Here is a 16,901-nt window from a genome sequence, read left to right as displayed (position 1 = left end):
ATGTTATAATGGGACCAACTTATATTATATTTATGTCCTCGTCTTGAAAGAAATTAGCATAAACAAAATAGGGGTGTATATCTTGTTAAATGGAAAATAAATATAAAAGTATTTTTATATCAAACTAACTGGTAGTTTTAACAAGCCAACGGATATATTTGATATCTAACGTTAGGATATACTAGAAAGTTTATTTTGGCTTACAAGGTTAGGAAGTCATCTTACCATTAATCAAGAGTTTGGATTAAATGGGTATAATTGATAAAAAAGAAGGAGGCGCGTGAGTTTGTGTAGGGGTATTTTAGTCAATCCAAAGCAATAGATTCTTTCTCCTCCAATTCCTCCCCGCTTTTTAAATGTTAATAACTCTTTCATACGACATTATTTTTTATAAAAATTGCATCAAAAAAGCAAACGTTTATTAATCTTTAAAACGAGTATACTATTGCTATATTTTGAAAAAAAATTTCCGAAAACCCAGATGCGTAAAACGCAACGGACAAAAAGCATAAAAATGACTTTTTTCTAAAACGCAATTGACAAAAAAACACAAAGAAATGCCTTGTTTCTAAAACGCAATAGACAAAAAACACAAAAGAAATGAGTTATTTCTAAAACGCAATGACTGAAAAACATTAAGAAATGTCTTTTTTTGTAAAACGCAATAGACTAAAAACACGAAGAAACACAAAGAAATGTCTTATTTAAAAAACGCAATGACCATAAAACAAAAAGAAATGTCTTTTTTTCTAAAACGTAATGACCTAAAAACACAAAAAATGTCTTTTTTTCTAAAACGGAATAGCGAGAAAACACAAAAAATGTCTTTTTTACTAAAACGCAATGGACTAAAAACAAAAAAAAAGTCTTCTTTTTAAACATAATAGACTAAAAACATAAAGAAATGAGTTTTTTCTCTAAAACGTAATGTAATAAAAACACAAAAGAAGTGTTTATTCTAAAACGCAATTGACTAGAAACACAAAGAAATGTGTTTTTTCTAAAACACAATGTACTAAAAACACCAAAAAAGGTGTTTATTATAAAATGCAATTGACTAAAAACACATAAAAATGTGTTTTACCTAAAATGCAATGGACTAAAAACACAAAGAAATGTCTTTTTCCTAAAACGCAATGGAATAAAAACACAATAAAATGTGTTGTTTCTAAAACGCAATGGACTGAAAATACAAAAAAAAAAGTGTTTCCAATCCTCTGTAAAATGCAATAACTCAATTCAAAAACCCAGATCGTAAAGATGCAATTCAAAATTTTCTTACATAGATCGAAGCCGATTTCTTCAGATTTCTTCAACGACTGACGAAATTTGAATGCTAGAAACACTTATCAGCGATCGAATCGAACGAATCAAGTGATTCGCTTCAAAATCAAGGGAAAATGCGATTTTATATGAAATTAAACTGGGTTTCTTAAAAAAAAGGTGAAAAACACGTTGATTAGGTGTTTGAATCATTGATTGATGACCAAAATCGCACTATAATGTAGTGATTATTGAGACGAAAAGTGAAAAAATGGTTGAAGATATTGGTTTTTGAAAATGGTGGGTTTTGAAGTTACAGGGGAAGAAGAAGGGAGAAGATTAGATAAAATTGACTAAAATACTCTTCCCCTTTATTTTTTAAATTTTGTCACATGTCATAACCCTATTGCTTCCTATCCTTCCTAGCCAAACTACATTTCCTAGTTGATCCTCTCCTTTGATACACCCAATATTAAGTCATGTACATGGTTGTCTTCGAAAATCCTCGAAAAATTTTGGGTATATGTTTTGCTATATGTTTCGCGATGACAATCAACAAAAGCCAAGAATAATCATTATCTAGGGTTGGTTTGTACTTGAAACTACCCGCTTTCATTCATTGTCATTGTACGTCGCTTTATCAAGAGTAAAAACCAAAGACGGAGTCATTTCTTTCAATTCAGTGTAATTTAATATTTACGTTAGTATTGAACATTTCTTTCATTAAAAAAATTATGTCAACAATATTAAATAATGTATTCTATTTTATTGTGAGATTATCCGTGTAACATACATGAGCTTAAACTAGTGAACATATATAAACTTTCAGACAAAGGAGATGAGAAAAAAGAGAGAGAGAGATTAATTAAGGAAATATGGAGACTCTCTTTTTACTAGGGATGACAATGGGTCGGGTTCGGATCAGGTATTGGTAATTCCATACCCATATGCGGTTGTAAAATCGTGTCCCATACCCACCCAATACCCGTCGTGCATTTGTCGGGTAATTACCCGTCAGGTATCAGGCATACCCATGGGTATCGGGTATACCCATTAATTTGTTAAAAGATGTACGTTGGGATTTTTAAATACATCTTTTTACTATTATATAATTTTATTTATACTACGATTATTATAAATTAAAAATATACATTACATACATATAAGTTTTATCATATTTTTATAATTACTTAATAATACTTATACACTTATAACTTATATGTATATACTTCACAACATACAAAATATAAATACTATTATCAAATACATATACTAAAATAAAATTTGCTTTTCATATTATGAAAAATACTTAAATAAATCACTAATAGACAAGGGTTAATGGAAAATAAAAATATAAATCAAAAAATTCGGATATATAGTTCGGGTAAACAGGTATGTGGTTTCGGATAATCGGGTTGGGTATCACCCAATCCCATACCAGACCCATACCGACGAAAATTTTTAAAACTAATCCATACCCGGCCCAATACTCATCGGATATCAGGTATACCCCCATCCTATTTATGTCGGGTTTCAGGTATATTCGTTGTGCTGGGATATTTTTGCCATCCTACTTTTTAAATTCCGTAAAGTGTTTTTCAATGAGACAACTTTTTTTAAGGACTAATGTTATTGTGGGACCAACTTACATTTATATTTATGTTCTCATCTTGGAATTTTTTGCAGAAATAGGTGTTTTAGGCCAGAAAAGAGTGCCATTAGGTGGTCACCAACATTGTTTTCATATATAGGTAAGTTGCACATTCATTCAGCGACCTTCAAGAGAATTTTCTGCAAAAAGTTAGAGGTTATGCAAAAGCTGCACATTGTCGGGAAAGTCGCTGTTTCAAAGTACAATCTTGCTGAAGGTCGCTGATTCATTCTACAACCTTGCTGAAGGTTGCTGTTTCATTCTACAACCTTGCTGAAGGTTGCTGTTTCATTCTACAACCTTGCTGAAGGTTGCTGTTTCATTCTACAACCTTGCTGAAGGTCGCTGAATCATTCTACAACCTTCATAAAAGTCCAGCCTGCATCATATAAAGTATGTATGTAGAGTCAATTAATATCAAGTATGTTTCGACACTCGTTGCATACGCTCGTTACGATACAGACCTACGCAGGTCCGTATCGTCCGTAATCATCAGCGTAGGTCCGTATCGTCCGTAACGAGCGTACGTAACGAGTGTCGAAACGTAGGTAGTCGTTAATATATAATATTTTTATTATTTGTCGACGTCGTCTGTAACGAGCGTTGGTCCGTATCGAGCGTCGAAACGTAGGTTGTCGTTAATATATAATATTTTTATTATTTAGTCGACGTCGTCCGTAACGAGCGTAGGTCCGTATCGAGCGTCGAAACTTAACTAGTCGTTAAGATATAATATTTTTATTATTTCGTCGACGTCGTCCGTAACGAGCGTAGGTCCGTATCGAGCGTCGAAACGTAGGTAGTCGTTAATATATAATATTTTTATTATTTAGTCGACGTCATCCGTAACGAGCGTACGTAACGAGTGTCGAAACGTAGGTAGTCGTTAATATATAATATTTTGATTATTTGTGGACGTCGTCCGTAACGAGCGTAGGTCCGTATCGAGCGTCGAAACGTAGGTAGTCGTTAATATATAATATTTTTATTATTTAGTCGACGTCGTCCGTAACGAGCGTATGTCCGTATCGACTAGTTATGTTTCGACTAGTTAAAAATATTAAGTTTCGACGTCGACTAAATAATAAAAATATTATATATTAACGACTAGTTAAGTTTCGACGCTCGATACGGACCTACGCTCGTTACGGACGACGTCTACAAATAATAAAAATATTATATATTAATGACTACCTACGTTTCGACACTCGTTACGTACGCTCGTTACGGACGATACGGACCAACGCTGATTACGGACGATACGGACCTGCGTAGGTCCGTATCGTAACGAGCGTACGTAACGAGTGTCGAAACATACTTGATATTAATTGACTCTACATACATACTTTATATGATGCAGGCTGGACTTTTATGAAGGTTGTAGAATGATTCAGCGACCTTCAGCAAGGTTGTAGAATGAAACAGCAACCTTCAGCAAGGTTGTAGAATGAAACAGCAACCTTCAGCAAGGTTGTAGAATGAAACAGCAACCTTCAGCAAGGTTGTAGAATGAATCAGCGACCTTCAGCAAGATTGTACTTTGAAACAGCGACTTTCCCGACAATGTGCAGCTTTTGCAGAACCTCTAACTTTTTGCAGAAATTTCTCTTGAAGGTCGCTGAATGAATGTGCAACTTACCTAGATATGAAAACAATGTTAGTGACCACCTAATGGCACTCTTTTCAGGCCTAAAACACCTATTTCTACAAAAAATTCCTCATCTTGAAAGAAATTAACATTAACAAAATAGCGGTGTATATCTTGTTAACTGAAAAATAAATATAAAACTATTTTTACATCAAACTAACGGGTCGTTTTAACAAACTAACGGATATATTTCATATCTATCAAATAAATATCAAATTGCCATGCTATCAGTTATTATCATACACCCAATATTAAGTCATGTACATGGTTCTCTTCGAAAATCCTCGAAAATTTTTAGGTCCAGGTCGAGTAAAAAAAACCGGGCTTCTATAATATAACGCCAATAATTCATATATAAAATGTCTATAATGCAACAATAATTGTCATAAACCCAAAGATAAAACAAATATTATATGTAGATATGAAAATGTCTCTTATATAAGTTCAATCAGCTAGGCCACAGTAGTTTATAGAATCTAGGGCCTGGGCCATCGCACACCCCGCCCTCCCCAAAGACAGCCTAGTCATGTACCAGACAGGATTTTACAACCGGGTATAGAAAGTAGAATTACCAATACCCGTTCCGATGCCATCTCTAAATAAAACTACTTACAGCTAACCGTACGATTTTTATATTATAAAAACCACCGGCCATGTTTGTTGCCATAACTCCAAGCCTCTTCGCAACCAATATATTCACATATCTCTCTCTCACACACACACACTAAAAAAATGATCAATTGCCCAACAAATTATTCAACGGAGCTACCCTCAATCCACCACCATTAACCAACAATGGGGAAAACATCAAGATTCTTCAAATCACTTCTGGGATTCAAAACCACCGATTCACCACCTTCAGACCCTAATAATAAACAACCTAAACGAAGGTGGGGTTTTGGAAAATCCCGTAGAGGGATTTCGGGTCCGGTACACCTTCATAATCATACGAAATCTATCGATGGAACTTCACTCGAACGTCAACATTATAATTCGTACAAGAATGAAGATCCCAACAAGCAGGCGATCGTGCTTGCTGCTGCTACGGCTGCAGTAGTTGATGCAGCCGTAGCAGCAGCTCATGTGGCGGCAGAGGTGGTACGGATGACCGGAAGAACCATTAGCTATGGTGGTCGAGGCGAGTTGGCTGCTATCAAAATTCAGTCACATTTTCGAGGTTATCTGGTATGTATAAAGTAGCTTTTGTTACGAGTGAGATGAGATTTTAGTGAATACGCATTTATTTGTTTGACTGCTATGTATAGAGTATGACTTATGTATATATTATTTACGATGTCTATTTTGAAGTGGTTTATATTTTTTTTAGAATTATAACTCACACACATCTAATATATTTCTAATTCTACTTCACAATTCATAATAAGACTTAAATCCTCAATATTGAGAGCATAATTTAGTAAGCCATGAAACTAAATACGCTTTGATTAAGAAATTTGTATTATAGTAAAGATGGTTTGTTATTTTCATCGACAATATAGATTATATTTAGAAGATAGTAAATTTTATTTTATATGTTTTCTAAATCATAAAACAAAATCAACTTTTTATATTTGCACTATTTAGGGATCCATTATATTAAAAATAACGTTTTCAGGGGCTTAATTGATTTCGAAATTATTGTTATTTAAAATAACATTTTTAAAAGGCTGGATTGATTCTGCAGTAAATTCAGTTTAGAGTTCAGTTTAATCTTATTTTTGTAATTTTTATTTAATGTAGATTTTTTATAGCATTTAATATTTTTTGAACGTCTAAAATCACACCAGCCCTTATATATATATATAGGGGAAACTTCATTTGAAAAAAAAAATAATTGAGAAAAAAAGAATAATTTTGTAAAACATTAAATAATTTTTTCACTTATCTAATTTATTATCATTTTTACTAATTAATTAGTTATAAATACTATTATCCTCCACACTAACTTTTTTTTGCCTACACACATCAAAAGTTATCCTACATATTTCGAAATTCATCCTACACGTTGGAATTTATCCTACACAACTCGTAATTTATCCTACACTTTAAATTATTTTATGTTATGTTTGTGAAAAAAATATATATTTTGAAAATAAGTTACAAATTATTTAATGTAGTTAGCTATTAAAGAAAAAGACTACAAGTTAATGACCAATGTAGATTTACCAATATACCCTTATAGTAACATTAAATGAAGTAAAATAAAGCATTCTTATGGGTTAAATTTTTTTTCTTCTTACAAATTTTTTTTTCATTTGAACTCCCCACTATATATATATATATATATGGTAAAATTATTAAAAAAATAATTATTAATAAAATATTTAAAAAAAATGAACATCTAATTTTTTTTGTTAAAATATAGAGTTTTTTTATAAAAAATATTAAAAAAAATTTGAGGTTTTTTTATTTATTTTTTAGGTATTTTTTGGTTGTGTTCACACTTGGTTCTCGTGTTTCTCGCAATTAAGGGTGGTTTCTAACGGATCCTTCTCCTATATATATACCAAAAAATACATAAAAAATAAAAAAAACACTCAATTTTTTTTAATATTTTTTTATAAAAAATTTGCTATATTTCGTCACCAAAAAAATCCAAAAAAAAAATTAAAATTTTGAGTAACAATTATCCATGCACATGTGCATATGTATCATTTCTTTGCAAATTGCGTAATACATTACTAATATCAGACAATTGCACTTTCATTTACACTACCATTCATAATACACTACTTTTTATATTAACAATATTAGAAATGCACATGTGCATCTATATGTATGAACTTGTTATAACATTAACAACACTAGAAATGCACATGTGTATCCATATGTATGAACATGTTATAACATGTTTTGGTACACCACTTTGAATACACTTTCCCTTTCATCTATCATACCATCCATAATACAATACTATTACCTCCTACCATCCGTAATACAATACTATTGGCTCATACCATCCATAATAAAATACCATTACCAATATTTCACTTTATTACATGTACATCAACACCCTTTATACCATCCAAACAACATATTACATCATAAAGTGACAAACATAATCAAACCATCAACCGCTAGATATAACTAACCAAAACACATGTATATGGGCCTACTTCATCATTTAAAATCACAAACTTTTTGTACCAAAACACGTTATATCATGGTAATACATAATGATAGACATGTGCATTCTTAATATTGGTAATGTAAAAAGTAGTGTATTGCTGATGGTAATGTAAATGAAAGCGCATTTTTCTACTACTGGTAATATATTACGGAATTTATCCAAGAAATGATACATATGCACATGTGCATCATAACTGTTACTCGAAAAAAAAATTTGGTAACGAAATATAACGATTTTTTTAGAAAAATATTTATAAAAAACATTTGTGTGTTTTTTGGATTTTTTTAGGTATTTTTTTGTGTTCACATTAACTCCCGCGGTTCTCGCAATAAAGGTAGTGATTTTTTCATAAAAAATATTTAAAAAAAACAAAATTTGTGTGTGTTTTAGATTTTTTAAGTTTTTTTAAGGTTTTTTGGAGGTTTGGTTTTTAGCATTTAGCTTGAGGGGGGGGGGGGGGTTAGTTGTTTTTTTAAGGAGGGGGGTTAGGTTTTTTAGGTTTATGGAGGTGTAATGAGTTTATTTTGTTATGTTCACATTGGTTCTCACACTAAAGGTGGTTCTCGCATGAACAAGTTATAATTAACTTAAGTATTCTTTTACTTTCATGTTTATCAAAATTATTTAGTTTTGATTTAACTCAATTTTCAATAAAAGTTATATTCAAATATATAAAAAAAAAAACTGTGTGATTGAGATTTTTTAGAACACCAAAATAAACTATATGCTAAATGAATGACAAAAACATAAAATAAAATACTAAACATTAGTTTCCATTTCAAATAATACCAACTAAAGAACCCTTCAAATTTCTCACTTTTAATCCAAAGTTTAATTTATTTGTCAGAAATAAAATAAACACCACATTATCCAAGTTTGAATGCATGGATTTCAATTTTAAAAATATGGACACATGATGATGTATGAAATTATTGAAAGACATGATGACTTATGTCCCATGAGTTTAATACTTTTTGTTTTATTAAGGTGACAGGTAAGTTCTCATGGTTTTCCACTAAAATTGAAGCTCCCTTAACTACCTTTAATTTTGTATGGTCACTATCATTTTCTGGTGCAAACAATATCCCACAATTAAATGAACAAATAATTCTATAAGCATACTTCTATTATATTTTTTTAATGGCAAATCACTTTATATATAAATATAAAGAGTCAACAAGAAACTAGGATACAAACAACAGACGAAAAACAACAAGAAAAGGAAACAAACGAAACTACAAACTGCCAGCCACATCAAAAGCCATCCAATTATCCCATGAAATCTTTTTAAACTTCGCTCTATTGCAAATCCAAAGGAAGGAGTCTTCTTTAACCTGATCTACCGTCTTCATAATAGGGATGAAATTATTATCGAAGACCATAGCATTTCTAGAACTCCAGATTCTCCAAATGGTAGCCAAAACGATCGTATGAACTAATCTTTTCCAAATACTGCTGCCCATACTTGTATTATATTGATGTGACATTTATATAACTATTTTGACAATTCAGTATGTATAAATAAGCTAAATAACAGTTAAAAACGTAGGAACTGGTGTAAAAATAATATATGCCATAAATGTGTTTACACTAAATATCACACAACTTGATAAAATGCATGTATCAAGTTTTGTTTTCTGGTACTTTATTTTAAATAAATTGTTTTACTGAAGAGGTAGATGATCCTGTAAAAAAGCCCTAAAGTGTGAGAAGGGTAAGAAAGAATCTCAGCCATTAGATCTTTTGATCTAATGGTTGAGATCAATAGGGGCCAAATTGTAAAATATTTTCATTAATTTGGACTGATTTGAAATATCTAGGGGCAATATAGTCTTTTAAACCCACTAGAAATTAGGTAATGCACATGTAACTTCCCCCCATCTTTTTTAAACGTCAATAACTTTTTATACGTAACTTTAAAAAAAAAATTACACCATAATAACGAGCGTTTTTTTATCTTTAATATGAGTACCATATTGCTATACTTATATAGAGAAAAAAATATGTTTCTATCAGATGTTTAGTCAATGAATGGTGTTATATACTTGCTGAATGGTGTTATATACTTGCTGAATGATTTATATACTTACTGAATGGTGTTATATACTTCCTGAATGGTGTTATATACTTACTGAATGGTGTTATATACTTGCTGAATGCTGAATGGTGTTATATACTTGCTGAATACTGAATGGTGTTATATATTTGCTGAATGGTGTTATATACTTGCTGAATGCTGAATGGTGTTATATACTTGTTGAATGTTGTTATATACTTCCTATAATTAAGGTGGCGGTTATGGGAAGTTTTTAATTAATTGAATTAATGATAAAATTACTTGTTTACCCTTTTCAGTTAATTTAGATCTAATGGCTGAGATTATTTCTTACCTTTCTCACACTTTTGGTCTTTTTACAAGAGTTAATTACACAAATGGGTCTTGTGGTTTATACCTAATTTCGCCTTTGGGTACTAACTTTATTTTTTAACAAATTAGGTTCTATGGTTTCAATTTTGTAACACCTTTGGGTACTAACACCAAAATTAGTTAATTAATGACTAAAATACCCTTACATTTTTTTAAGTTTATCAATGTAACACATTTGGGTACTAACACCTAATTTTATTTAAGTTTAAGTCAATTTTACAAAATCTATTTATTTTTTTTATTTTCATCTTTTTATTATATCTCTTAATTAAAATAAAGTCTATTTATTTTTTTTATTTTCATATTTTTATTAAATTTCTTATTTAACATAAAATCTACTTGTTACACCAGTATTTTTTTTAAATAGATTTTTTAAATAAAATCTACTAGCTATATAGTTTTACGTAAATTAAATTTCTTACAAGTTTTAAATAATGTAAACCTTACTCGTTTTCAATTTTGGATATATATGATTGATAATAATAATAATAATAATAATAATAATAATAATAATAAATATCTTTCATGTAAAAAAATTAAGCCATTTTTAACTTGTTTTTTTGTTCATTTACATTTTACTATTTTAGAAAGATATTTAATTTACATAAAATCTACTAGTTGCACCAGTAAAATCTACTAGCTATATAGTTTTATGTAAATTAAATATCTTTTTTACAAAAAAACGAGTTAAAAAAGGCTTAACTTTTTTTTAGTTTTATCTAAAATACCTAGCTACATAGTTTTATCTAAAATACCTAGCTATATAGTTTTATGTAAATTAAATATCTTTCTAAAATAGTAAAATGTTAATGAAAAAAAACGAGTTAAAAAAGGCTTAAATTTTTTTACATGGAAGATATTTATTATTATCAATCATTTCAATCCAAAATTGAAAACGAGTAAGGTTTACATTATTTAAAACGAGTAAGAAATTTAATTTACATAAAACTATATAGCTAGTAGATTTTATTTAAAAAATCTATTTAAAAAAAAATATTGTTGTAACAAATAAATTTTATGTTAAATAAGAAATTTAATAAAAATATGAAAATAAAAAAATAAATATAGTTTATGTTAATTAAGAGATATAATAAAAAGATGAAAATAAAAAAATAAATAGATTTTGTAAAATTGATTTAAACTTAAATAAAAGTAGGTGTTAGTACCCAAATGTGTTACATTGATAAACTTAAAAAAATGCAAGGGTATTTTAGTCATTAATTAACTAATTTTGGTGTTAGTACCCAAAGGTGTTACAAAATTGAAACCATAGAACCTAGCTAAACCTATTAAAAAATAAAGTTAGTACCCAAAGGCGAAATTAGGTATAAACCACAGGACCCATTTGTGTAATTAACTCTTTTTACAATAACCTTACCTTTACTGAAGATACAATTGTATTTAATTTACTTATTGTAATAGATATAAACATGCGACATTACAGTTTACAAGTTTAATGTCTATTTATTTAAAACTATTATCACACATATAAATATTTGATTAGCGCATAGAGTTAATTAAGTCACTAATTATCACATCTAATTTATCTATGTTGACTGGGAAAAAATTAAACCCTGGTGAATTAATTAAGTTATGAATCTTTCTTATAAAATAATCAAAACATTAAAATATATTAAATTTGTCAAAATATCATATATTTTCTAAGTTTTTAAAATTTTTATCATCCCAAAAAATTATATAACATAAATAAAGTATCATAAGTGTATATCATAAAAAGATGTTATTAAGTTAACTTTTTCTGGTTGAATAATTCACATTTCACATGCCTTAGTACTGTGTCTTTAATTCTTTTTGAAAGATATGATATTGTTGCTGTTATTGTACTGTAATAGTTTTTTACTTGTGAGAGTATATATTTTTTACTTTTTTTCTAATATTATTGTATAGACGTATGGTACAATAATTAAAATGTGATTAAAGTGGTGAATGATTAATTTTGTAATGGATTTGCAGGCAAGGAGAGCACTAAGGGCTTTGAAAGCCTTGGTGAGGCTGCAGGCAGTGGTGAGAGGCCATATTCTGAGGAAGCAAACCGCGGATATGATGCGGCGGTTGCAGGCTTTGATCCGGGCTCAGGCACGAGCATGCGCGCTGCGGTCCCAAATCAATGGTTCAACCACCAAGCCATCTACTCAGTTTCACCACAATGTAATTACTCACCGCATACTTTTTTTATATATGAATTTGAATAATAGACATATGTTTTGAATTTGAATTTGTAGGGGCCTACGACTCCCGAAAAAATCGAACATGTTCGACATACTAAACATGATCATCGTTCCATATCGAAGGTACGTTATAAGCATGCATTATAATGAGCCCGGGGATGTTAAATGAGTCGTGTTCACCAGGTGGCAGGTCCAACCACCTAAACTTTAAAACTGGTCACACATGTGAACCCGAAAATAACATGAGTTTTCGTAAGTTGACACGAACACAACTCATTCAACCGAGAGTTTAACTTGATTTTTTATTTTGCATATTATTACTCCAAATTTAGTAAATTTACAACAAAATATACAAATTTATATAATATAACATAATAGTTGTTTTTCTTTTATTTTTTCTGGCATACTAAAAAACATTATAAATAAACAAGTTAACTGGTCAAACCATGAACCAACCATATTGATCCAAACATGAGTTATTTAACTACACATGTTCGCGGTTTGACCCAAAACTATTCAACTCAACCCATATAGATTGCACCCAACCCGCAAATTTTGTGTTAGGCTCTATCTATTTTGGTCAAATGTAGTAGGATGGCTGTAAAATCCAGTCACTTGTTTCCTCTAGAATGTAAATGAGTTGACCTTATGTCCTGATCTTAACTAAACTCGAGTTCGGTTCATTTAAGTTAGTATATTAGAGAGTTGAAGCTCGGCTCGTTAAGTAAACAAATTTTTTTATTCTACAACATTTCCAGCTTCACGATACTAACATCAACCCAACCATCGAATGCAGAGGAACGGTTCAAAATCTTATGTTCAAGGTATAACCGGTCACGAAAAAATGTTTCTTGATGGCTCAACCAAACGTGAAAACGACAAAATTGTTTACGTAGACACCGCGGAGTCTCATGTAACAACAAAAGGAAGAAAGCTCTTTCAACCGGACCACATCAGTTTCCAACGTAGTCATAGTTTGAGCACTTCAAGAGGGTCAACATTTCAACCAACAAGCTCAAGCCCTTGTGCATCATGTGAAGTTAACTCTTTTTATTATTCAACGAGAGGGGGAGCTTCTACTCCTGCTAAAAGTGAGTCTCCGAGAAGCTGCATTAGCAGATTCTCGGACCACCCAAACTACATGGCTAACACGGAGTCATCACGCGCTAAGGTGAGGTCTCTAAGTGCTCCAAGAATAAGGCCTCAACTCGAGTTTTCTAATTCTGCAAGAAGAGATTCGGGTTACAAATATGGCACGGGTATGCAACGGGGTCCAACAACACGTGATAGTTTCGCCAAGAAGACTTATCCTGGGTCTGCTCGGCTTGATCAGCTTAGGTTTCCAGTCTATGATACGGAGGACAGTGAATATTGTGATGGTTATTGGAATTGATGTTTTAACAAAAACCAAGCTGTTGTTTGTTGCTTCTTATTAGTATATATGTACTAGGTTATATGTATATTTTTTTAAAAATTTGTAGCATCATGGGGAGACATGTTAGAGTATGCTTATAATGTCATACAAATAAATAGCAACATGTCTCTTTGTGATACTACAACTTGATGTTATAGTATGTTTATTATCCGTTCCCGTTGCTATCTTCGTGTACATCTCTAATTTATTGCCGTTATTTTAGCTTTTGGCGAATCTTTTCTCAAGATACAACGAAGCAACCATATCTAGTTACCCAAAAATAATCAGTTTTTGCTGTTGCTGTATATGTGTTCAAATGGTTTTCTGGTATCCATTATATATGTGTAACTTCTTAACCTTTGAATGGTCATGAAACCCCTTAATTTAAACAGTCACAATTATGAAGAATCACAATGGTTCCTTGGAAACCGCCACCCCCACACTCTAAATCCTCGCGTTTTGACAATTGCAGCCTTGAATAGGTGAGACTAATCTGAACTGGTTTCTATGGAACCAACCGATGTGAACCACCTGAACCATCGCAAGTTCGCAATCACATGGACTTGCAAGTCTTCGAACCGATCAGCTTGTTACGAACAAATGCAATGTTTCTCTTTTCGATATTGACTAAACTCAACCCAAAAGCTACACACATGTAGTCATCTGTAGCATCCAGTGCTCGTATTCGCATTTGTGGATGGAGTTATAGAACGCGAGTCTCAGCCTTTAACTATGGTTCGACCCAATTCTTATAGTCCAGAGGTCTTCCTATAAAAACTGTTGAGATCTATCATCTATGAACCCAAAAGTCTGAACTTTGCTTCATGTTTCCTGAACCAGCAGTATTGATTTCTGTCCTGTGATCATTAGATTGACCATGTGCAAGGGTATGCTTGGTCAACACCATTAGAATGTGTGTTTTTGAAGTAATAGTCCTCAAGTGGACATCCTGGTGGTTAAGTGGTGTGCTCTACAACCAAATAGTTGGAGTTCATTTCTGTTATAAAAAAGTAAAATTTGTCAACAAAGATATTAGACTAATGTTTTTCTTTAAACAGTTATAACCAAACCTGAATTTAGATGAACTAAGAAACGACGAAGTTTCAAATCACTGATACCGCTAATATTACGCCCTTTACAGGGTTCAGACATCAAAAAAAATTGGGATAGAGAGGACAACCGCCCCCAAGTCCTCTTCATACAACCATGCGCCTCAACCAAATTAATAATATGATCATTTTCCTTGACCGAATTAGCAATGACCGTTATGTTAAATGTAACATATGATGTTCATGTGACTATGTTACAACATAATTGTTCGAATATATAAACTCGATTATATTATCTATATACTATGTATATTATGTGAACATAACTCTATTATACCTATGTATATGTATGTGTATCGATTATGTATGAGGACATGTCGGTTAAGACATACCGGTTCAAATGGTGGTTAATCCCGCCAAAATTAACCGCCGAAAATAACTGTCCCTCACAAAATGTATATATACAATTAGCTGGGATCAATAACCGGTACCAAGATATTTTCAATACAATATCCTTCACTCACAATCATCTTATTCTATTCGTGTGTGTGTGTGTGTGTGTGTTGTTTATACATTTGTTCATCATGAATTCATCATGTGATTTTGGTTAATCAAGTTCTGCAAATGATGTTCATGATCATGTTAAACTTCCACTGCCAACATGTGGTATCAGAGCCACGGCAAATCATGAAGGAGAAAGGATGTTGATGCATGAAATGTCTGTTGACTTTGTCTGCAATAAGTCTTAGGTCAAGTTAGGTCAACATAGGAGCTTGGAAGTCAAAATTAGGATATAATGTTAGAGGTTTCGCTCATTAGGTCATTTAGTGAGAGGTTTCGCTTATATGGTTTCGCTTATTAGTCATCAAGGGGTTTCGCTCTTTTGGACTGTCATAAGAGCGAAATCACTCACACTATATATAGGCATTATAAGCGAAACTAGGAGAGAGAGGTCTGGACGTTGGAGCGAAACCTGGTCATGCTTTGTGTAACCAAACTCTGTCAAAATTGATTCAGAAAGCAAGCATAAAAAGAGAAGGAATTGAAAGGAAAAGCCGTGTAACTTCATTTGCATTGATTCCGCCTTTGTATTTGGAGATGAACTGCCTTACACTGACTATTTAGGGTCGGAAACCGGTCCAACAAAGGATCTATTCGTCTGCAACGGTGTTACCATGTAAACACTGTTCCGACAAACAAAAGGAACAATCGATGGCAAAGACAATCCAAAGAAGATGCTACTACTGCAACCAACTCGGACATCAAATTGCTTACTGCAAGGCAAAAGAAGATGATGAAGCAACACTTCTGATCAGGCAAGCCATTAATACCGGCATTCAAAAACATGAAGAAGATGAAGTTCGAAACATAGAATTCATCATTAATGGCACAGATGGAGGTCTCTGGTCAGGAATCTGGTATGTAAATACGAGTTTTAAACATCACTACTCTGGTAATTTAGATGCATTCAAGAGGATCAGGAATATGTTCGGTGTTGAAACAAACACCGGTGAAAATCATTTCTTTTTCATAATGGGTATAGGGGCTATGGATGTAATATCTAGGAATGAGAAATTTCGAATTCAAAGTGTTTACTACACTCCTGAATTAGACAGAAACGTTCTCAGCCTTGATCAAGTGGTGATTCAAGGATTCACAGTGAAATTTAATGGTGAAAAATGCAAAATTTTTCCTACTTTCAGTACACCCATTATGAATAAGAAAAATAACATAACTGGTTTAACACGAGAGGATAAAATCGGTTCGAGAGAAAAACAATCAATAATCAATAGAGAATCAGATCATGAAACGTTCAAATCTGATTACTTGAATGATTATTTTGAAAAATTGAATCTATCTTCCAATGAACCTGATTGGAATATAATGATTCTACAAGCAATGAAATTCAACGAATTTCAAGATTGTAAGGCTCTCTTGGATATGTTAGAAGACGGTGTGTATGTGATGAAATACAAGTACGATTTAGAAGTCAAATTCGAGGAGATGATAGACTGGTTTCTAAGAATAAGGATGGGAATCACAACGAGACCGATTCCTGTATACATGAGTAATAATCAGAAAGTGAACTTACTGGAACTGTACATGATTGTAAAAAAGAGAAGGGGGCC

At 31.8% G+C, this 16,901-nt stretch overlaps 1 protein-coding gene across 1 annotated transcript; it reads left to right on the top strand.

Annotated features, from left to right (window-relative positions):
* The first annotated feature begins 5,218 nt into the window (after positions 1–5,218).
* On the top strand, positions 5,219–13,900 carry LOC110899621 (protein IQ-DOMAIN 14). The gene is made up of 4 exons (XM_022146509.2): positions 5,219–5,747; positions 12,095–12,289; positions 12,364–12,432; positions 13,106–13,900. Exons 1-4 carry the CDS (start codon positions 5,358–5,360, stop codon positions 13,700–13,702), a joined length of 1,251 nt encoding a protein of 416 aa, XP_022002201.1. The 5' UTR covers positions 5,219–5,357; the 3' UTR covers positions 13,703–13,900.
* Positions 13,901–16,901: the final 3,001 nt, after the last annotated feature.

This window comes from Helianthus annuus, chromosome 13 (assembly GCF_002127325.2).
Source record: "Helianthus annuus cultivar XRQ/B chromosome 13, HanXRQr2.0-SUNRISE, whole genome shotgun sequence".
NCBI lineage: Eukaryota > Viridiplantae > Streptophyta > Magnoliopsida > Asterales > Asteraceae > Helianthus > Helianthus annuus.
The sequence above is the reverse complement of the archived record's forward strand: the minus strand, read 5'-3'. Positions and strand labels throughout refer to the sequence as shown.

Coding starts and splice junctions, on each gene's coding strand:
- LOC110899621 (XM_022146509.2), top strand. CDS start 5,358: ATGGGGAAAACATCAAGATTCTTCAAATCACTTCTGGGATTCAAAACC. Junction 5,748..12,094: donor CACATTTTCGAGGTTATCTG/GTATGTATAAAG, acceptor ATGGATTTGCAG/GCAAGGAGAGCACTAAGGGC. Junction 12,433..13,105: donor ATCATCGTTCCATATCGAAG/GTACGTTATAAG, acceptor CATCGAATGCAG/AGGAACGGTTCAAAATCTTA.